General features: G+C 37.4%; 1 protein-coding gene across 1 annotated transcript in view; it reads right to left on the reverse strand.

Moving 5' to 3' along the window:
* Positions 1 to 26,512, reverse strand: part of LOC117334667 (transient receptor potential cation channel subfamily M member 3-like) — a gene marked incomplete at its 5' end in the record, with an annotated part of 177,653 nt that overhangs the window by 102,278 nt on the left and 48,863 nt on the right. Inside the window, 2 exon segments of the mRNA XM_033894419.1 lie at positions 64 to 229; positions 1,697 to 1,776. Of these exon segments, the coding sequence (XP_033750310.1) occupies positions 64 to 229; positions 1,697 to 1,776 (246 nt within the window).

A 26,512-nucleotide genomic window follows, 5' to 3' on the forward strand; every position in this document is an offset into this window, starting at 1 on the left:
AGAGAGGAAATGATAGAAGATCAGCCAGGTTGGTTGAAAATAGAATGGTTACTGCAGTGTTACCTGTGCTTTGCTGGGATGTGGTGCGCCCTGGAACTCAATGGTGCCATATGCATTAGTAGGACATGATTCTGTGTGACCGTAGGGATGCCATTTCTCGTTAACAGGGGATGGACTGTAAATGTTTGGTAGTATATCATGCCAGTCTTTGTTACGCCCACAGCAGCACCTGTGAACATGTGTGTCAAAATCAGTTAATGACCATGTAGCCTCATCATAGATTCAAGGTGATGTGACCTGTTTCTTCATCAAAATTATATGGCCTTTACTCTCATAAATATTATGTAACCTCATCAATGTTGTATGACATTTTATCTCATTAAAGTTGTACGATCTTTTATCTAATCAAATTTATTTAAAATTATCAATCTTGCATGACCTTCAACCTCATCAAGCTGGTTTTAAGTGGTTATGAGACTGTCCACTTAAATCCCTTTATATCCAAGTTCAATATAAGAGATTAAGGTATTTGTAAGTTCCACCTGAATTCCAAAGTTCCCCTCAAGTTTGTACTGGGCTATAACCTCATTAAGGTCATGTGACCTAGCAGTAAACTCATCAAGGTAATGTGACCTACCTATAACCTCATCAAGGTATGTAACCTTGGTATAACCTCACAAAGGTCATGTGGCCTACCTATAACCTCATCAAGGTATGTAACCTTGGTATAACCTCACAAAGGTCATGTGACCTACCTATAACCTCATCAAGGTATGTAACCTTGGTATAACCTCACAAAGGTCATGTGACCTACCTATAACCTCATCAAGGTATGTAACTTTGGTATAACCTCACAAGGTAATGTGACCAAGCTGTAAACTCATTAAGGTCATGTGACCTAGCTGTAAACTCACAAAGGTCATATGATCTACCTATAACCTCATCAAGGTGTGTAACCTTGGTATAACCTCACAAAGGTCATGTGACCTAGCTATAACCTCATCAAGGTATGTGTCCTAGCTATAACCGCATTAAGGTTGTGTGACCTGGCTATAACCTCATCAAAGTTGTACAACCTTTAAAAGGATATACTGCACAAGTTTCTCTGTGTTCTGTACCATTTAAGAACTCTTAATAATAGAACTTTTAAAACTATTGTCAGCATCAAACAATCTTTCCTGTGGTCAGTTTGGACAAGCAAAATCAGTGGAAATATCCCTGGTCAATATGAAATTATGCCTTAATATAGCACATTGCGATATCTGGAACAGAAGGGTCACTGGATCATAGATGTTATGCGAAGTATTGGATAAATACACAGCGTGTAGGCTGATCTGCTAGGATGACACTTTCATTGTTTCATCCTGCTTGTCAATGTACACAAGTATTTTACTTCAGTGTTGTGATGCAATCAAGGCCACATGAATGTTTGTAAATGGATCTACAGCTATAATAGAATTTCTTCAAGTTAAATATTGTATGTTTGTTTATATGGTAAATTGAGGCATAAAATTTCCTAAGAACAAAAATGCTTTTGTACAATTTTCTATCCTAACTTTTCCAGAATATGCCTTTAACGTCATCCAGTGTTATATTGTAACACCATCAATGTCCTAGCTGTAAGCCATTTGAAGGTAAAGTGAAGAATTAATCGAAAATAGATATTGTACCTCCTAGAAAAAGTTGTAACACTTACTTGCCCGGGTCACGCAGGCTGGCGATGAACTTGCAGCACTCCCGCTTGTGAAAGGTCTTCTCAACCCATGACCTCTGGCTCTGTTAATATATAAACAGTTTTCAAATTACAAATTTTTATTACATAAATCTAACCAAGGTTAAATCTTAATTAACAACAAAATATATCAAGTATTAAGTAGTTTACCTGTGTGACATATTATTTCATTCTGTAGGCTGTTTTTAGACAGTTGATATTATTTCATTATGATAAACAGTGACCAGTGCATGCATAACAATCTTATAGAATGTGTCAAACCAATCCAAAGTTTAAACACTTGCTCTGTATCTAAACATATTTAAACCTATGCAATTATCATGAAATACCTAGATGAACAAACAAGCATGCAGACTTAACTCCGATTCATAAACAGTATTTATAGAGGTTCTCTGATAAGAAATTTTCACCATCAAAGAAGTCTGCCATTGAATGGATATAGTGGTGTAGTATTTTGCAAAGGGAAGTAATGTTTTTTCAGGATATCTAGCAAGAATGTGTATCTTGTCTTTTTGTAGGTTTTGATGTACAATTGAATAGATTTTCAATCTAACCAAAATCTTCAAATTGAAAAGTCTCTGGGCACCACCATCCACCACCACCATCAATATATCTACACGATGGTTATTATTCAAAACCTCAAAATCATAATGATATACTGCACAGTGTTCATCTATATATGCATGTTAAATATTTAATGGCTGAACATAAACATAGAATTCTGACACAGGTTAACAATTATCACTTCCTCCCTACCTAGAAAAGAATTCCACATAGGAAAAATATTTTCTACGAATGCAATTTAAGTTTCATTTTGAAAGCTATAAATAACACTGACAGCAATTGTGTTATACTGAATAATTCATTATACATTTATAATACAAAATGGGGGGGGGGGAATCAATACAGTATAATAAATCTTGTATAACTCAAATTGGTTGTACATGTAATAGCTGGTGACCTACTGATGACTGACCTGTCACCCTATAGCTGGTGACCTACTGATGACCAACATGACACCTATAGCTGGTGACCTACTGGTATCTGACCTGTCACCTATAGCTGGTGACCTACTGATGACTGACCTGTCACCTATAGCTGGTGACCTACTGATGACCAACATGACACTTGTAGCTAGTGACCTACTGGTATCTGACCTGTCACCTGTAGCTAGTGACCTACTCGTATCTGAACTGTCACCTGTAGCTAGTGACCTACTCAAGGTATCTGACCTGTCACCTGTAGCTGGTGACCTACTGGTATCTGACATGTCACCTGCAGTTGGTGACCTACTGATGGCTGACATGTCACCTGTAGTTGGTGACCTACTGATGACTGACATGTCACCTGTAGCTGGTGACCTACTGGTATCTGACATGACATCTATAGCTGGTGACCTACTGGTGACTGACATGACACCTATAGCTGGTGACCTACTGATGACTGACTTGTCACCTGTAGATGGTGACCTACTGATGATTGACATGACACCTATAGCTGGTGACCTACTGATGGCTGACCTGTCACCTGTAGCTGGTGACCTACTGGTGACTGACATGACATCTATAGCTGGTGATCTACTGATGATTGACATGACAACTATAGATGGTGACCTACTGATGGCTGACCTGTCACCTGTAGCTGGTGACCTACTGGTGACTGACATGACACCTATAGCTGGTGACCTACTGATGGCTGACCTGTCACCTGTAGCTGGTGACCTACTGGTGACTGACATGACATCTATAGCTGGTGATCTACTGGTGACTGACATGTCACCTATAGCTGGTGACCTACTGATGGCTGACATGTCACCTATAGCAAGTGACATACTGATGACCAACATGACACCTATAGCTAGTGACCTACCGGTGACCTACTGGTGACCTACTGGTGACCTACTGGTGACCTACCGGTGACCTACTGGTGACCTACTGGTGACCTACTGGTGACCTACTGGTGACCTATTGGTGACCTACTGGTGACTGAATTGTGACCTAAACCTACTTATACCAGTAGCAGTGTATAGATACAAGTACCATGTTACCTTGCTGGTGTTGTCAATTCTAATTCAATAATGCCAGTCCTAATTCAATAACCTGTCGTTGAACTCTGTCTCCGAGCTTCAAATCATTCTTACAACACCCATATCTTACTGTGTTTCAATTAAATTATGATGGCAAAGCTGGAAAAAAATCATTGAAAACAGTACAGAAAATCTTACAGAAGAGTTACTAGCAAATATTGAACTGCAGAGCAGCTAAATGATTCCAGTTCTTAATATGTCAAACTTTAACACACCAACCACTCCTCTCAACCCAGTGTCTGAATTCTAGACAGATCCATTCACAAATGATTCTGTATTTCTTTAGGAACAAGTATATGTCTTTATTTAGCAACAGACAAAGGACATTTTACCAGATAGGAGAAAACGATTGTGCTAATATGTTATTTCACTTCATCTAATGAAGCTCCAACCATTCATAATACACCAAAATCATTTGGCTTGCCAATCAGTGATGGATACATCAATACATCCAAGTCTGTAATGTCTACTAATGTACTGAGAATACTCAGAGACAGACAAGGAACATATCAATCACAATAAAACAATGGACTTCAGACAGAACCCTAACCCCACAGAAACTTCACAATATCCAAACATTTCTATTGTAAGTAAACCCCACAGAAACTTAACAATATATCCAAACATTTCTATTGTAGGTAAACTCCACAGTAATTTCACAATATCCAAACATTACTATTGAAAGTAACCTCCACTGTAATTTCATAATATACAAACATAACTATTTTACATACAAGCAATACTATTGTAAGTTTTTAACACCACAGTAATTTCATAATATACAAACATTACTATTAGTGCTGTAATGATTCACCAATACATTAATGTATTGAATCGCAGAGTGGAGCATCAATGCATTGTCTATACTTGATTTGTATTGCGATACTTGAAAATTTGTAGTTATCTCCCTTGACCAACGATAGCTTACATTTTGTAGTAAACAACATGGCTGACAAGGCTGTTCGAGCAGCTTATAAAACTGCCTGTTGGAGTTCTTTAAAATCCAAATTATCTAAATTCAAGAACGCTTTGTGGGAAATAGACAAAACGTATGTTTATTGTAAGAAATGTAGACAAGGACTCAAATATTCCGGAAATACCACAAACAAAACATGACTTCTGTACAATGAAACACCAGATATCTGATAGGTCATCAGCTTCTCATATATCGTGATAATTGTATCGTATCGTGACCCCTGTATCGCAATATGCCCTTCTTGCGATACACAGCTCTAATTACTATTATAGACTAAACAATTAATCATAATACATAACTGACTGAGCCGAATATGGCACCAAAACTTTAACCATTAATTCACATTACAGTAGCGCCGCAACATTAACACTTACAAATATTAATTAACAACACAGAAATATAGTCGAGACAGACTTCAGGCCATTTACAGTATAATGTTAAGTCAACAAAGCTATCTAATTCAGGGCCTCTAAGTTTTGCAGTTTTCAAGAAGCAAACTTTATCTTTGATTAGTCAAGACATTTTCTCTTGAAAATCAGTACCAGAACAATTCGTCTTCAAAGGATACCTGGGTGTTGTCAATTCCGTGGAATCAAAGGATACCTGGGTGTTGTCAATTCCGTGGAATCAGAGAGTATTTCAAGTGTGGCTTTAAGCTGTAATGTTAAATTCTAGCTTACTTCTGTGTTGAAATAAGATATAGTTGAAAGAGCTTAAAATAAATCTAGAACGCCGAACGTTTCACAAATGCTGCTGATGTATAGTGACTTTCATGTCGCCCAGTAGATACAATCTTTTTCAATCTTAAACCTGTTGAGGGAGTGAACATTTAATCATTCCCTAGTGTACATCTATTTTTTGCGTCATGTGCACAGTTTTAGAAAATGAAGTCATCTAGAATTTTGGCAATAATCTCCAGGTACCAAAGTAAAGGATCAGACAGATCTCAATAAGTGAATAAGAAGATGATTAGTGATAGCCATACTACAATTGTCACCCGCACTTGTGATAGGGGAAGGAAAGTGATCCCGTGTGTCAGGGGATCTGTGAATTATCACTTATACAACTACATATCCTCGATCATTGCACAGAAAAGGAAAAGATTTTAATTGCATCAGATTTCTATCTTCTCCTCCTTAACCTAAAAAAAAACAATTCTGTGAACAGTTCTGAAAACATCGTACAAATGTACTTTCAAAATAATCCTCCTTGCTTTGGAAATCTTAAAAAAAAAATCATTATAAAAGGGAATATAGTTCCAGGATACTAATGTTTAACCATTAAGCCACTGACAATGGGAGATGGCTCCATTTATTGTCTCTTTGACTGTATTAAGTTCAGTTAATGTCCGCTAGCTAAATCCTGCATGGATCTAGAGTTCTGCAGAGAAACCTTTTATTTTTTTTCCAGCCAATTAAGTTGAAAACTCAATTACTGTACTTCCACTAGGGATAGCCCATATAACACAAAACAACACAAAATAACACAAAAACACAAAATCATAGAATGCCTGCATTAATGAAACACACTGGTTTATACCAAGATATTAATGACAACATTTTAGGATAACAAGAGGCCAATTGGCCTTAGCCGTCATCTGACTCTAAAAGACCCTTCTACTTTTGTAGTATACATACTCAGTAGCAAGTGTAGTGGCACTGTTTGGACCAACCAGAAAAATGACATCACATGGTCAGCATCTCAGTAACATTGTAGCCAAGCTGAATGCTACTGGTGGAACTTGAGAAGAAGTTTGAACTCAGTGTTGTTCAGGAAAACCATGATTGTGCAATCATGTTACAAAATAGCCACCGTGGCTTCCATGTCAATATTTTTACGAGGCTGAAAATACCAGCACTTTGTTGCATAATACATGCTCCCCTTCCTTAACATCCCACCCAATTTCCAGCTCAATGGAACGCAGTGGAACTGGGAAAGAAGTTAACAAGGGCCCAATGGGCCCGAATCGCTCACCTGCAATGCAGTGATCTTTTCATATATGGATCCTGCAGTTATTTGAAAGCATGCTACAGGACCAATATAATGTCTCTCTGCACTTTGGCTATTCACTAAAAGTCATTTAAAGATTTAAGTATACTTGATCGACGTGACCTTGAATGAAGGTCAAGTTTATTCATTTGAACAAACTTGGTAGCCCCTCACCCCAGCATGCTACAGGCCCAATATTAGGTCTCTGGGCCTTTTGGTTATTGAGAAGAAGTTGCTTGAATGGAAAAGTTGATGCCGGACAGACGGCTGGACGGACGATGGACGGACGACGCGCCACGGCATAACACTTGGTCAGGACCATCTTGGATTATTTGAGATAAGTTAGAGATGAATCCTACAGGTGAAACTTGACAAGTTTGAAGTACCGTATTTATTCTAATATTATTCTAATCAATTCGAGAAAAAGAACTTACCGTGGCACAGTTATATATCCATCCACGTGTGTCCAGAGGTAATTATTTAAAGGATATCCAACATAAAACTAACACAAACCACAAAACAAAGTTTCAGTAACTATATACACAGTACCACTATTATGTTTCATGGTGTGAAATGGGTACATACAACAGATCTCACAACTTACCGACTCTGAAATTTTGATCTCCATTAAACGCACCCCCCCCCCCCCCCCCCCCCCTTGGAAAAATTTCACGCCCCCGGGGCGTTTATTAGAATAAATACGGTAGGTATTTTTCGGGAAAACCATGATTGTGCAATCATGTTACAAAATGGCCAACGAAAAATAACAACACATTGTTGGCTCACATTCCTTAACATCCTCACCAATTTCCAGTTTATTGGCACCTGTGGAACTAGAAAAGAAACTTAAAATGCGTTTTTTAAGGTGGCTGCCATGGTGGCCATCTTGGATTTAGGACTAACCCGAAAAATAACAACAGTTGGTCAGGACTATTTCAGGATCATTTCAGGTACGTTAGAGCTGAATCCCACAGGTGGAACTTGAGCAGAACGAGATGACTATAGGTCATCCTGACCTTGTGACAGTGAGAACTGTCTTCAAGTGGCAGCATATATTGTGTTAATCCAGTGTCTACCAGTTTATACTGGTAAAAGAGTATAATAACAGACTCCCATACAGAGATAATTTAATATACAGACTCTCATACAGAGATAGATCATTTAATATACAGACTCCCATACAGAGATAATTTAATATACAGACTCCCATACAGAGATAGATAATATAATATACAGACTCCCATACAGAGAGAGATAATTTAATATACAGACTCCCATACAGAGATAATTTAACATACAGGCTCCCATACAGAGAGAGATAATATAATATACAGATTCCCATACAGAGATAATTTAATATACAGACTCCCATACAGAGATAATTTAATATACAGACTCCCATACAGAGAGAGATAATTTAATATTCAGACTCCCATATAGAGATAGATAATTTAACATACAGACTCCCATACAGAGAAAGATAATTTAATATACAGACTCTCATACAGAGATAGATAATTTAACATACAGACTCCCATATAGAGATAATTTAATATACAGACTCCCATACAGAGATAGATAATTTAACATACAGACTCCCATACAGAGATAGATAATTTAACATACAGACTCCCATACAGAGATAATTTGATATACAGACTCCCATACAGAGATAGATAATTTAATATACAGACTCCCATACAGAGATAATTTAATATACAGACTCCTAAACAGAGATAATTTAATATACAGACTCCCATATAGAGATAGATAATTTAACATACAGATTCCCATACAGAGATAGATAATTTAATATACAGACTCCCATACAGAGAAAGATAATTTAATATACAGACTCCCATACAGAGATAGATAATTTAATATACAGACTCCCATATAGAGATAATTTAATATACAGACTCCCATATAGAGATAGATAATTTAACATACAGACTCCCATACAGAGAAAGATAATTTAATATACAGACTCTCATACAGAGATAGATAATTTAACATACAGACTCCCATATAGAGATAATTTAATATACAGACTCCCATACAGAGATAGATAATTTAACATACAGACTCCCATACAGAGATAGATAATTTAATATACAGACTCTCATACAGAGATAGATAATTTAACATACAGACTCCCATATAGAGATAATTTAATATACAGACTCCCATACAGAGATAGATAATTTAACATACAGACTCCCATACAGAGATAATTTAATACAACGACTCCCATAGAGATAATTTAATACACAGATAATTTAACATACAGATTCCCATACAGAGATAGATAATTTAACATACAGACTCCCATACAGAAAAAGATAATTTAATATACAGACTCCCATACAGAGAAAGATAATTTAATATACAGACTCCCATATAGAGATAATTTAATATACAGACTCCCATACAGAGATAGATAATTTAACATAGACTCCCATACAGAGATAATTTAACATACAGACTCCCATATAGAGAGAGATAATTTAACATACAGACTCCCATACAGAGATAGATAATTTAACATACAGACTCCCATACAGAGAAAGATAATTTAATATACAGACTCCCATATAGAGATAATTTAATATACAGACTCCCATACAGAGATAGATAATTTAATATACAGACTCCCATACAGAGAAAGATAATTTAATATACAGACTCCCATATAGAGATAATTTAATATACAGACTCCCATATAGAGATAGATAATTTAACATACAGATTCCCATACAGAGATAGATAATTTAACATACAGACTCCCATACAGAGATAGATAATTTAACATACAGACTCCCATATAGAGATAGATAATTTAATATACAGACTCTCATACAGAGAAAGATAATTTAACATACAGACTCCCATACAGAGATAATTTGATATACAGACTCCCATACAGAGATAGATAATTTAATATACAGACTCCCATACAGAGATAATTTAATATACAGACTCCCATACAGAGATAATTTAATATACAGACTCCCATATAGAGATAGATAATTTAACATACAGATTCCCATACAGATTCCCATACAGAGATAGATAATTTAATATACAGACTCCCATACAGAGAAAGATAATTTAATATACAGACTCCCATACAGAGAAAGATAATTTAATATACAGACTCCCATATAGAGATAATTTAATATACAGACTCCCATATAGAGATAGATAATTTAACATACAGACTCCCATACAGAGAAAGATAATTTAATATACAGACTCTCATACAGAGATAGATAATTTAACATACAGACTCCCATATAGAGATAATTTAATATACAGACTCCCATACAGAGATAGATAATTTAACATACAGACTCCCATACAGAGATAGATAATTTAATATACAGACTCTCATACAGAGATAGATAATTTAACATACAGACTCCCATATAGAGATAATTTAATATACAGACTCCCATACAGAGATAGATAATTTAACATACAGACTCCCATACAGAGATAGATAATTTAATATACAGACTCTCATACAGAGATAGATAATTTAACATACAGACTCCCATATAGAGATAATTTAATATACAGACTCCCATACAGAGATAGATAATTTAACATACAGACTCCCATACAGAGATAATTTAATACAACGACTCCCATAGAGATAATTTAATACACAGATAATTTAACATACAGATTCCCATACAGAGATAGATAATTTAACATACAGACTCCCATACAGAGAAAGATAATTTAATATACAGACTCCCATATAGAGATAATTTAATATACAGACTCCCATATAGAGATAATTTAATATACAGACTCCCATACAGAGATAGATAATTTAACATACAGACTCCCATACAGAGATAATTCAACATACAGACTCCCATATAGAGAGAGATAATTTAACATACAGACTCCCATACAGAGATAATTTAACATACAGACTCCCATACAGAGATAGATAATTTAACATACAGACTCCCATACAGAGATAATTTAACATACAGACTCCCATACAGAGATAATTTAATATACAGACTCCCATACAGAGATAATTTAACATACAGACTCCCATACAGAGATAGATAATTTAATATACAGACTCCCATACAGGGATAATTTAACATACAGACTCCCATATAGAGATAGATAATTTAACATACAGACTCCCATACAGAGATAATTTAACATACAGACTCCCATACAGAGATAATTTAACATACAGACTCCCATACAGAGATAGATAATTTAACATACAGACTCCCATATAGAGAGTGATAATTTAACATACAATCAACAGATGGGACAACCAGGAAAAAAACCTACAACTGATAAAGCTATGTCACTATGTAATATAGACAAGACAAACACTGGGAGTGCCGTGACATTTGTCTTTTCAAGCAAGGCCATGTCAGAATGTTTCTAAACTACTAAAAAAAACTGTAGCCACAATACCATTACAGAGTATGGTAACCTTCAATCTTTAATTCTAATGGATCAATACCATCATGGGAAAGGCCATCTGAGACTCTAGAAAATTGAAGGGTCAATCAAGCCATTAATCTCATCTATTTCTAATTCAAGAAACAAATCAGTTGCTATGATCGGACAGATTTGCAGCAATTTCCATGCTATTATCAAAGAGAGCTCTCGGTGAACTTTAACATGCTATTATCTAAGAGAGTTCTCAATGAACTTTAACAATCTATTTTTACTGGCATCAAACTTCAGGCACATTGGTCTAGTGGTAAGTTGTAGGGCTACGTGACCGATGGGTCACTTCCGTTCGAGCCCTGGCATAGACACTGTGCTCTATCCTTTAACAAGATAATGTATTGTGTTTCAGTCAACTATGTAAATGAGTATGTAGCAGGGCAGTGAGAGAAATGCTGTAAGTTGTTAGTGTGAAAATGGCAGCTCCAGCTGCATGCTCCCCAGGGCATTGAGAAAGACATTGGCTGTTTGCTAAAGTCTCAATAACCACAGATAAACTGCTTTGAGACAGTTATGTTAATGTGATATAGCAGTATACAAAACCCCAAATTATTATCAATATTTATTATCATTACAGAATCATGTCATCCAATCAAAATTGTTTGTGTTTAGTCTGTAGTAGGAATAACACTAGTGTCTTGGTATAATTCACATATAAAACAAGAAACATCAATCAACTGTGTGAAGAAACTCAATCTCTCAATCATCATTATAATACTGCGGTATCCAATATTTGGTTGGCGTCATTTTATTACAACCATTTGGCCAAACATTACAGTATTTTAGTGTTGACCTTATAACTTTTATTTGTACATCTGTGTACTTGTAAAGAAATCAGCCAGTGACAGTCTGGTGAGTGAGCTTTATGTCCTATAAACAGCTATAGTCATTAAAGGAAGGCTATCACCATAGATACAACAAACCACGACAGCCAGCTGTGAGCCTTCCTGTAAAACATATCACCATAGATACAACAGACAGTGAGCTGTCCTGTAAAATATCACCATAGATACAACAGACAGTGAGCTGTCCTGTAAAATATATCACCATAGATACATATAGACAGTGAGCTGTCCTGTAAAATATATCACCATAGAGTCCTGTAAAATATCACCATAAAAACAAGACAGTCAGCTGTCCTGTAAAATATCACCATAGATACAACAGACAGTGAGCTGTCCTGTAAAATATATCACCATAGAAACAACGGACAGTGAGCTGTCCTGTAAAATATATCACCATAGAGTCCTGTAAAATATCACCATAAAAACAAGACAGTCAGCTGTCCTGTAAAATATCACCATAGATACAACAGACAGTGAGCTGTCCTGTAAAATATATCACCATAGATACAACAGACAGTGAGCTGTCCTGTAAAATATATCACCATAGAAACAACGGACAGTGAGCTGTCCTGTAAAATATCACCATAAAAACAAGACAGTGAGCTGTCCTGTAAAATATCACCATAAAAACAAGACAGTGAGCTGTCCTGTAAAATATATCACCATAGAAACAACGGACAGTGAGCTGTCCTGTAAAATATCACCATAAAAACAAGACAGTGAGCTGTCCTGTAAAATATCACCATAAAAACAAGACAGTGAGCTGTCCTGTAAAATATCACCATAGAAACAACGGACAGTGAGCTGTCCTGTAGGATATATCACCATAGAAACAACAGACAGTGAGCTGTCCTGTAAAATATCACCATAGAAACAACAGACAGTGAGCTGTCCTGTAAAATATATCACCATAGATACCACAGACAGTGACAACTGGTAAGTCAGCTGTCCCATAAAACACCATCAAAGAAACAACAGGCTTTAACATATTTGCATCAGAAAACAACAGGTTAATGGTTTGCCAGCAATAACATCTCCTAAGGTGGAATCAGATAAAATCTTAGAGTCCCCATGCTTGAGTAGGGCAGTGAAAGAAATGCAATAAAATGCTTCATACAGCAGTGTTGTAACCTGTACACATGTATATGTTGGATCAATGGAACACCAATAGTAGACTAGCTTGGCATTTCTCTCCTTTGATGATAGTGATTAACTCAGAGAAGGAAGAGTAGTGCTAATGTTGTAACAACCGTATCAACATCATCAACTGGAACACACAAGAATGGTTTCTTGGTGCTCACCTGGTTTTACCTGTGTTATCCTATAGCTGCTATTCAAAATCAAATACTGGCACTAAGTCTTCATTCTAATAAAATATTAAAGACTATGAGCTCACACTATGTTAGAAGTTTAACACTAATAGTGAAGGGAATTGGTTGAAATTTCTTGATTGATCACCAGGGTTTTTTCTCTATCCAATCGATGATAAATTAAAATCGATCGGTCAAATACACCTCAAACAGCTGATACTTGACAAACTCATTCAATTGGAACACTACTACACTCTAATATCCTATTAAAGATCACATAACGAAGTCTGACACCTTGAAACAATACTTTTGGTATTAAGTCCTCTAAAATACAACTATTTCAATAGTACAGGTGAAAAAGTACTATAACACAGTTCTAATTTTAATATCAAGCATGTTACTAAAATGTAGCCTCATATTATGAGTTTACTGTTACTACTACATGAACAAGAGCTGTTGGAGAACAGCATAGCTCGTCTCGCAAATGTTTGTCAATAAATAATTAAAATATATTAATTGGAATGGTTTCGCAAATTGCATTAATAATATTTATATTGTTTACTTGATCAGATTATGTTTTGTGAATTCATGCATTTGGGAGACAAGCTATGCTGTTGTAGATTAAATGAAGATATTAAACACAAATGTAATTGCTTTTGGACATATTTCTTCAATTTTTTGAAAACATATCCTAATGAGAGTTGTCTCCCTTGAAAAATGTGACCGGTATAAATTGTCTATTGTGACGTTTTCATATTGTTTTATATTCAGTTTCACCCCAAGAAAGGATAGTGTAACTCCATAGGGACTCTTTTACCAAATATCAGCACCCTAGTACAATCATAAAGTAATGTGTTAAAAAGCTTTCAACATTTGCACGAAAATTTTTAAAAAATGTGTTTTTTCCTCAAAAAAATATTTCAGTTTAACTCAGGAAAGGGATAGTTCAACCCCCACAGGGAACATAATACCATGTATAACTATGCCTTTCAACACTCACAATATAAGTTAACACAAAGTCCAAAGATTTAAAAACAAAAACAAAAAAACACAGATTTAAAAAGAAAAAATTCCCATTTTTACTCCAGGAAGGTATTGTCTTACTCCATAGGGACTCTATTGCCAAAAACAAGGATGGATAGTATTGCAACAGCAATACAAAGTCCCCTGCCTGAACCAGGAGTGCAACTATTTATTTTCCATTTTTTAAGCTACGTGTTATACTGATCACGTATACCAAGTTTCGTTAAAATCGGAGTAGTACTTTAGGATTGTCCGGACAAGCCTCAACCAATGAGAAGCCGGCAGCCATTTTGAAAATGAATTTTTGAAGAAAAAAAATGTGGGATGCACAACTACATGTTATACTGATCATGTATACCAAGTTTCATTAAAATCGGAGTAGTACTTTAGAAGGAGTTGTCCGGACAAGTCTCAACCAATGAGAAGTCGGCGGCCATTTTGAAAATTGGTTTTTTCGAAAAAAAAAATGTGGGATGCACAACTACATGTTATACTGATCATGTATACCAAGTTTCGTTAAAATCGGAGTAGTCATTTAGGAGGAGTTGTCCGGACAAGTCTCAACCAATGAGAAGTCGGCGGCCATTTTGAAAATTGGTTTTTCGAAAAGAAAAAAATGTAGGATGCACAACTACATGTTATACTGATCATGTATATCAAGTTTCATTAAAATCGGAGCAGTACTTTAGAAGGAGTTGTCCGGACAACTATTGCGTGACAGACAGACAGACGGACGGACGGACGGACGGACGGACGGACGGACGGACGGACGGACGGACGGACGGACGGAGGGTAAACCTATAGTCCCCCCGTTTTTCAAACGGCAGGGGACTAATAAGCACCCTAGTACAATTATATAGTGATGTATTAAAACCTCTTAACACTTGCACCAAAATCTTAACGCAGAAATATTCTAAGTCCAAAAATTTGAAAATTCTGGTTATTTCCCAAAAAAATCTTTTAGTTTAACTCTGGCAGGGGATAGTCTAACCCCAGAGGGACTCTATTGCCAATTATCAGCACCCTAGTACAATTATAAAGTGATGTATTAATACCTTTCAACACTCGCACCAAAAACTTAACGCAGAAATATTCTAAGTCAAAAAAATTTGAAAATTCTGGTTATTTCCCAAAAAAATCTTTTAGTTTAACTCTGGCAGGGGATAGTCTAACCCCAGAGGGACTCTATTGCCAATTATCAGCACCCTAGTACAATTATAAAGTGATGTATTAATACCTTTCAACACTCGCACCAAAAATTTAACATTTGGAAAACCAACGCCGACGCCGGAGTGACAACATAAGCTCTCACTCTTCTTCGAAGAGACGAGCTAAAAAGTATACACACAAGCATTAACTTTCAGGGTGGGACATTATATGATTCCAACTGTAATAAACAACAGTAGGAATTGAAAGTATGTTTGCTATGTTGCATCTTTTCATCGTACATTTCTAACAGACACTATATCAATGAAGATGTATTTAAAATATGCCAGAATTAGCATGTTGATTAAGGTTAAAGATTTTCAATAAATAAGGAAATCTGGGTACAGCATCACCTAAAATTCCATTCATTTTATTTTTATTTCCTGAAATAAAAAGAAATCTATAAAACTAAAAACACATGACGCATGAGAAGTGACATGAAAGACAATCAATACTGATACTGCAATGCATATAAATCAATAGGAATGGCCCATAGAAACTTGACCCCAAACTGCAATTCTGTGCTCCTCTTGCTACAAGCTGATCACTTAAATTACATTATTTCACAGATAATTTTTTCACACATTTTGCTATTTCACAGACCACCAAATGTCTGTTTAAATGCTTACTTCCTGTAGTTGTTTTGTGAATTTGTAAACATAAACTTTTATGATCCTATACAGTCAAACCTGTATATAAAGGACACCTAAGGGACAGATAAAACGTGTCCTTTATAGACAGGTGTCTTTTATACAGTGGTAAATCATAGAGTAATATGCAAGGAGTGGGTCTAATGAAAGTCTGTCCTCTATAGACAAGTGTCCTTTGCATAGAGGTGTCATTTATAACAGGTTTGACTGTATATACTTTCACTCATGTTTTGTATCCCAAACCAGAAGACTTTAATAGAATACCATAAAAATATTATTTATTTTTCAATTGCAAACAATTTATCCCAACTAATACTAATCACTGGTGCTGGCCTGGATTGAATTGGGGTCTTCTTACGGGAGGAAACCAGAAAACCTTCAGAAAACCCACGTAATCAGGCATGAGACATGCATGTCATTTCACTTCTGTTCAAGAAATCATCTCCATTTTTCCATAAATACCTACAGGTATGTAAAAAATACTAAATGCCATTTTTTTTTCTACAAAGGTATACCGTATTTGACCTAATAAGGGCGCAGGGCGCGGGTAAATGACAGTGGGGGCGCCCTTATTAAGATTAGTTATTCTGAAGTTTTATGAAACAGACTATACCTTATAGCAGAATACCCAAGGTTGTGGAAACGGTAAAATATTCAGTCATAAAAATATTCCAGATGAAGATATCTATTCATTATCATATATTAAGCTTAAACATCACTTGAATACTCCTGTAAACTTGTAAACCATGCCAGCTGATCTTTAGACCAGAGAACGTGTGTTCCACCATTTATGTTCAAATGGAACTCTTTTGTGTTCTATTTATAGAAACAGGTGATTTCCCAGATCATATCAGACATCGTTTTCTTTGACCTAATAATTGATTTACAATGTCTTTTACTAGCTTTCTGTTCTGAACAAAAGTTATTTATCAACAAGAATGAAGTCTTTACTTTATCTTCAAATAAAGATGGTAAGTTATTATTTGTATGTGTGTTTAGTTGTGGGTGCTGAGAACTTTGCACTGACATGTCATATGTAGCCTGTAGGAATACACAAAATGTGGCGAAAACATGTGTTCCAGTTACTTAATTTGCTGAAGAAAATTGAACACATAAGTATAGTAAAATATTTCACATGAATTATTACTTTTTAACACCATTTTGACACTCAGTCATAGATTTATTTCCTTGAAAAAAGGTAGGGGCGCCCTTATTAGGGTAGGCGCCCTTATTAGGTCAAATACGGTATACAAATTTATTCTGTCATATAAAACTTTTTGATAACTGATACAAATAGATATCTTCAAAAGATTTTTAATCCAATCCACATCTCTATAAGCACTTTTCTGGTCATATGTGAAAGTTCTCTATGATACTGTCCTATAGCAGTTTCAACAAGGATGAACCAAAGTTTCATATATAATTTTGGGTGTTTGTTAAGGATTTTCATGAATATATTTTTGATGTTATGGAGATATAACATCAAGAACAAAGTGTAGTCTAAATCTTCATGGTTTATGATGAGAGTACATTCTGGGTTTTTTTGGTTTTTTTATACCTCCATAACATCAACAGTATATTATATTCAAGTTAATCCTTCTAATTTAATTTACTATGCATGTTCCCTGTGGAAATCCACTTTTATTGATGGACTCTTTTCTCTTAGAAAAAATTTCGGAGTATCAGCCAATCAACAGTGATGTTCCTAAGGTCAGTACAATTTTTCATAGTATGGGCTGAAAAAATCTATTTTTTAAGCCACTGAAAATGCTTGTTACAAGCAAGATTAAATTATTGGATTTTACTGAATAGAAAGGAAAGAACTGTGATTACTGATTTAATAAGCCAGCATTCCAGACAGATCTGATTCTGTTGTCTAATGCACCTTATCTCAAAAGTTTGAAATATAAAAAAACCATATGACAAATCTCAATACTGTGTAACAAGAAACATTTGTGGTGTATAAACTTTCATTGTTTTTGTGGTTGCCATGAAACAATGAATATAAATACAACAAATATTGTTGTATGAATTATTTTTATATTATTTTGCTTAGGATAACCATGAAAGTGTGTACCCATGAAATAATTTGAAAGCTTTAAACCATGAAAGAAAATAACACAAATATTTTCTGTTATACAGTATCTTAATCAAGATTAATGACAGGATATTCTGTCTGTCCTATACAAGCAGCTAGCATTACAAGTACAGACGCCAATATATCTGTCGCCATACTATTTTAGTAATGTAAGACAGTATACATGTCTCAACCTTACTAAAGTTGATATAATATGCATTCCCTTACAATCAGTTGATAAATGGCAGAGTAATGGGATGAAAATATCGGAATATGATCGATGTAACCACAAAAACATACATTAAAGATGATTATTATTCATCATATGACAATGATTTCTTTGATTCAATATGTCATCCAAGTGTCAGTAGAAGCAGATAAAGCTCTAAAACATTGATATATATACTTCATTGTTTCCTATCACTACTAACAATCCAATGAGAGCAGAGAGGCTCGATGTATCTTCATCAGCCTTCCAATATGTAATAGAGCAATACCCTATCAGTAAATTGTGTCTTTTGTCTGTGACAGAGACTAGAGACAGATCATTAAAACGCTAAGTATATCATTTGAGGGATAACAAATAGACAGACATACAAAATTACCCGAATTTGCAAGAAACAATATGATAGTACTCTGATGACGACCTGATATCTACGTTAACATGTTATTGATTGTATAAAATAGTATGGTCATGCTACCAATGGCTAATATAAGGTGACAATGGCTTCAGCAGGAACTCAATTAAACCAGATTGATAACCTAGATAAAGAGGAACAAGAACAGCCTTGGTAACCGACAGCCTCCCACACAGCCACACCAGCCTTGGTAACCGACAGCCTCCCACACAGCCACACCAGCCTTGGTAACCTACAGCCTCCCACACAGCCACACCAGCCTTGGTAACCTGTTAACCTCCCAAGCAGTCACACCAGCCTTGGTAACCGACAGCCTCCCACACAGCCACAACAGCCTTGGTAACCTGTTAGCCTCCCACACGGCCATGCCAGCCTTGGTAACCTACAGCCTCCCACACAGCCACACCAGCCTTGATAACCTACAGCCTCCCACACAGCCACACAAGCCTTGGTAACCTACAGCCTCCCACACAGCCACACCATCCTTGGTAACCTGTTAGCCTCCCACACGGCCATGCCAGCCATAGTAACCTACAGCCTCCCACACAGCCACACCAGCCTTAGTAACCTGTTAACCTCCCACGCAGTCACACCAGCCTTGGTAACCGACAGCCTCCCACACAGCCACAACAGCCTTGGTAACCTGTTAGCCTCCCACACGGCCATGCCAGCCTTGGTAACCTACAGCCTCCCACACAGCCACACCAGCCTTGATAACCTACAGCCTCCCACACAGCCACACAAGCCTTGGTAACCTACAGCCTCCCACACAGCCACACCATCCTTGGTAACCGACAGCCTCCAACACAGCCACACCAGCCATGGTAACCTGAAGCCTCCCACACAGCCACACCATCCTTGGTAACCGACAGTCTCCCACACAGCCACACCAGCCTTGGTAACCTGTTAGCCTCCCACACGGCCATGCCAGCCTTGGTAACCGACAGCCTCCCACACAGCCACACTAGCCTTGGTAACCTGTTAGCCTCCCACACAGTCACACCAGCCTTGGTAACCTGTTAGCCTCCCACACAGCCACACCATCCTTGGTAACCGACAGCCTCCCACACAGCCACACCAGCCTTGGTAACCTGTTAGCCTCCCACACGGCCATGCCAGCCTTGGTAACCTACAGCCTCCCACACAGCCACACCAGCCTTGATAACCTACAGCCTCCCACACAGCCACACAAGCCTTGGTAACCTACAGCCTCCCACACAGCCACACCATCCTTGGTAACCGACAGCCTCCAACACAGCCACACCAGCCATGGTAACCTGAAGCCTCCCACACAGCCACACCATCCTTGGTAACCGACAGTCTCCCACACAGCCACACCAGCCTTGGTAACCTGTTAGCCTCCCACACGGCCATGCCAGCCTTGGTAACCGACAGCCTCCCACACAGCCACACTAGCCTTGGTAACCTGTTAGCCTCCCACACAGCCACACCATCCTTGGTAACCGACAGCCTCCCACACAGCCACACCAGCCTTGGTAACCTGAATCTTCCCACACAGCCACACCAGCCTTGGTAACCTACAGCCTCCCACACGGCCATGCCAGCCTTGGTAACCTGTTAACCTCCCACACAGCCACACCATCCTTGGTAACCGACAGTCTCCCACACAGCCACACCAGCCTTGGTAACCTGAATCTTCCCACACAGCCACACCAGCCTTGGTAACCTACAGCCTCCCACACAGGGCTTGGTGATCTAGCTAGTACAACCTCCCACACAGCCACACCAGTCTTGGTAACCTACAGCCTCCCACACAGCCACCCCAGCCTTGGTAACCTACAGCCTCCCACACAGCCACACCAGCCTTGGTAACTTGACCTGATTTCAGCATGGCTATGCCATCCTTGGTAACCTGACCTGATTTCAGCATGGCTATGCCATCTTTGATAGTCTTGCAATTATTTGTAACATAACCTGGTTTCAACTTGGTCTTGTCATCATTTGTAACCTGACCTGGTTTCATCATTGTCTTGTCAATTTTGGAAGCCTATAGACAGATACCAACATGGTCTTGCCTGCCTTGGTAACCTGACCTGGTTTCAACTTGATCTTGTCATTTTTGGAAGCCTTGCCAGATACCAACATGGTCTTGTCTTCCTTGGTAACCTGACCTGGTTTCAATGTGGTCTTGATAGCCTACATGATATTACATGGCCAGTGTTATCTGGGTTCATTAAGGTTACAAATAGCTGTCTCATACTACTGCTAAGTGTAAGACATCCTCATCTGCTAAAAATAAACAGAACCATTTCATCAGCTGTAAAGAAAGTAATAATCCTTATAGGGGACAGATGAATTGATTTAGGCAGGTATACACAGTTAAATACCACTATTACAGCCCATTGAGGCTCTCACGATGACAAAACCAGGCTATTGAAGACTAGCAGTCTCCCAGCAAATCTATAACAGCTATTTATGAGAATGGCACATATTTCTTGCTTACTAGTCCTGATCTCTATATTGTTCTTTGAATGGTTTTAAAAAAGAAATCAAAATGAAAACAAGACTTGCAACATAAGCATGCCTATGGCATATAGTTGATTTGAGATACAAGTTACGGTGAACCAGGAAGAAGAGGTATTAATGGCTGCCATCCTCAATGATAAGTGCTTAAGCTCATAGGCTCACAGCAAGACTTGAGCCTGCCATTCAATCTAGTAAATTTTATTTTATTCCCTGTCTGTCTTATGTTCGTTACCAATTCCCTTGTGTCATTATAATTACAAGACTTCCACAGAAGGCAGCAGCACATGTGATTTCACTTTCCAATAAAGGAGTGAAATACCTTTAATATCACTATTTACTAAACCCATTATAGGGATATAAAGGCACCAGTCTGACTAGCCACTAGTATATATCTCCAGGTTAACTTTGACCTCACACAAATTTGTGTTCAATTCCATACAGTCTATTAAAAATTACAGAGAGAACCAGAGTTCTGGGTATTGCTAAATACATGTCTCCTACTAGCCCTGCTAAAAACTAGAACTGTCGCCAGGATGGCTGACCAATCTGCACGAGTCAATGGTGTATTGGAACTAACTAGAGGCTACCTAAGATAACCCAGTAATATAGTGGCCAGTTGCCATAGCAACCATAATTTTGAGAAAAAGAAAGTGGCATGCACATCTACACATGGTCCTCTATATTCGTGTGAAGTTTCTTTGAAATCGGCCCTTCAGTTTAGGAGTTGTCCATACAAACTTTAAGCTATGGTTCTTATCAGAAAACCTTTTTATAGTGACCAGTTGCCATAGCAACCATAATTTTGAGAAAAAGAAAGTGGCATGCACATCTACACATGGTCCTCTATATTTGTGTGAAGTTTCATTGAAATCAGCCCTTCGGTTTAGGAGGAGTTGTCTGGACAAAATGTGTCTACAGACAGACGGACAGACAGACAGACAGACCACGGTGGGCTATAACAAATAGAAAGAATACAAGGTAACACAATATATCTCAATGAGATCACAATGATAATCATCAAAACTCAATGAGACCACAATCATGACCATCAAACTCAAAGAGACCACAATGACCATCAAACTCAATGAGACCATAATCATGACCATCAAACTCAATGAGACCACAATCATGACCATCAAACTCAATGAAACCATAATCATGACCATCAAACTCAAAGAGAACACAGCCATGACCATCAAACTCAATGAGACCACAATGACCATCAAACTCAATGAGACCATAATGACCATCAAACTCAATGAGATCACAACCATGACCATCAAACTCAATGAGACCACAATAATGACCATCAAACTAAAAAGAGAACACAGCCATGACCATCAAACTCAATGAGATCACAATGATAATCATCAAACTCAATGAGACCACAACCATGACCATCAAACTCAATGAGACCATAATCATGACCATCAAACTCAAAGAGAATACAGCCATGACCATCAAACTCAATGAGACCATAATCATGACCATCAAACTCAATGAGACCACAATCATGACCATCAAACTCCATGAGACAATAATCATGACCATCAAACTCATTAAGACCACAATCATGACCATCAAACTCAATGAGACCATAATCATGACCATCAAACTCAAAGAGAACACAGCCATGACCATCAAACTCAATGAGATCACAATGATAACCATCAAACTCAATGAGACAATAATCATGACCATCAAACTCATTGAGACCACAACCATGACCATCAAACTCAATGAGACCATAATCATGACCATCAAACTCAAAGAGAACACAGCCATGACCATCAAACTCAATGAGATCACAATGATAACCATCAAACTCAATGAGAACACAGCCATGACCATCAAACTCAATGAGACCATAATCATGACCATCAAACTCAAAGAGAACACAGCCATGACCATCAAACTCAATGAGACCATAATCATGACCATCAAACTCAATGAGACAATAATCATGACCATCAAACTCAAAGAGACCATAATCATGACCATCAAACTCAATGAAACCATAATCATGACCATCAAACTCAAAGAGAACACAGCCATGACCATCAAACTCAATGAGACCACAATGACCATCAAACTCAATGAGACCACAACCATGACCATCAAACTCAATGAGACCATAATCATGACCATCAAACTCAATGAGATCACAATCATGACCATCAAACTCAATGAGACCATAATCATGACCATCAAACTCAATGAGACCATAATCATGACCATCAAACTCAAAGAGAACACAGCCATGACCATCAAACTCAATGAGACCATAATCATGACCATCAAACTCAATGAGATCACAATCATGACCATCAAACTCAATGAGACCATAATCATGACCATCAAACTCAATGAGATCACAATCATGACCATCAAACTCAATGAGACCACAATCATGACCATCAAACTCAATGAGACCATAATCATGACCATCAAACTCAAAGCGAACACAGCCATGACCATCAAACTCAATGAGACCACAATGACCATCAAACTCAATGAGACCACAACCATGACCATCAAACTCAATAAGACCATCACCATGACCATCAAACTCAATGAGACCACAATGACCATCAAACTCAATGAGACCACAACCATGACCATCAAACTCAATGAGACCATAATCATGACCATCAAACTCAATGAGACCATAATCATGACCATCAAACTCAATGAGACCATAATCATGACCATCAAACTCAATGAGATCACAATCATGACCATCAAACTCAATGAGACCATAATCATGACCATCAAACTCAATGAGGCCATAATCATGACCATCAAACTCAAAGAGAACACAGCCATGACCATCAAACTCAATGAGACCACAATGACCATCAAACTCAATGAGACCACAACCATGACCATCAAACTCAATAAGACCATCACCATGACCATCAAACTCAATGAGACCATAATCATGACCATCAAACTCAATGAGACCACAATCATGACCATCAAACTCAATGAGACCATAATCATGACCATCAAACTCAATGAGACCATAACGACTATTAAGCTCAATGAGACCACAATGACCATCAAACTCAGAGACCACAATGACCATCAAACTCAATGAGACCACAATCATGACCATCAAACTCAATAAGACCATCATCATGACCATCAAACTCAATGAGACCATAATCATGACCATCAAACTCAATGAGACCATAATCATGACCATCAAACTCAATGAGACCAAAATGACCATCAAACTCAATGAGACCAAAATGACCATCAAACTCAAGAAGACCACAATGACCATCAAACTCAATGAGACCAAAATGACCATCAAACTCAATGAGACAAAAATGACCATCAAACTCAATGAGACCATAATCATGACCATCAAACTCAATGAGACCATAATCATGACCATCAAACTCAATGAGACCATAATCATGACCATCAAACTCAAAGAGAACACAGCCATGACCATCAAACTCAATGAGATCACAATGATAATCATCAAACTCAATGAGACCATAATCATGACCATCAAACTCAATGAGACCATAATCATGACCATCAAACTCAATGAGACAACAAACATGACCATCAAACTCAATGAGATCACAATCATGACCATCAAACTCAATGAGACCATAATCATGACCATCAAACTCAATGAGACCATAATCATGACCATCAAACTCAAAGAGAACACAGCCATGACCATCAAACTCAATGAGACCATAATCATGACCATCAAACTCAATGAGATCACAATCATGACCATCAAACTCAATGAGACCATAATCATGACCATCAAACTCAATGAGATCACAATCATGACCATCAAACTCAATGAGACCACAATCATGACCATCAAACTCAATGAGACCATAATCATGACCATCAAACTCAAAGAGAACACAGCCATGACCATCAAACTCAATGAGACCACAATGACCATCAAACTCAATGAGACCACAACCATGACCATCAAACTCAATAAGACCATCACCATGACCATCAAACTCAATGAGACCACAATGACCATCAAACTCAATGAGACCACAACCATGACCATCAAACTCAATGAGACCATAATCATGACCATCAAACTCAATGAGATCACAATCATGACCATCAAACTCAATGAGACCATAATCATGACCATCAAACTCAATGAGACCATAATCATGACCATCAAACTCAATGAGATCACAATCATGACCATCAAACTCAATGAGACCATAATCATGACCATCAAACTCAATGAGGCCATAATCATGACCATCAAACTCAAAGAGAACACAGCCATGACCATCAAACTCAATGAGACCACAATGACCATCAAACTCAATGAGACCACAACCATGACCATCAAACTCAATAAGACCATCACCATGACCATCAAACTCAATGAGACCATAATCATGACCATCAAACTCAATGAGACCACAATCATGACCATCAAACTCAATGAGACCATAATCATGACCATCAAACTCAATGAGACCATAACGACTATTAAGCTCAATGAGACCACAATGACCATCTATGTCAATGAGACCACAATGACCATCAAACTCAGAGACCACAATGACCATCAAACTCAATGAGACCACAATCATGACCATCAAACTCAATAAGACCATCATCATGACCATCAAACTCAATGAGACCATAATCATGACCATCAAACTCAATGAGACCATAATCATGACCATCAAACTCAATGAGACCATAATCATGACCATCAAACTCAAAGAGACCACAATGACCATCAAACTCAATGAGACCAAAATGACCATCAAACTCAATGAGACCAAAATGACCATCAAACTCAAGAAGACCACAATGACCATCAAACTCAATGAGACCAAAATGACCATCAAACTCAATGAGACAAAAATGACCATCAAACTCAATGAGACCATAATCATGACCATCAAACTCAATGAGACCATAATCATGACCATCAAACTCAATGAGACCATAATCATGACCATCAAACTCAAAGAGA

This window comes from Pecten maximus, chromosome 9 (genome assembly GCF_902652985.1).
Source record: "Pecten maximus chromosome 9, xPecMax1.1, whole genome shotgun sequence".
In the NCBI taxonomy this organism is placed as follows: domain Eukaryota; kingdom Metazoa; phylum Mollusca; class Bivalvia; order Pectinida; family Pectinidae; genus Pecten; species Pecten maximus.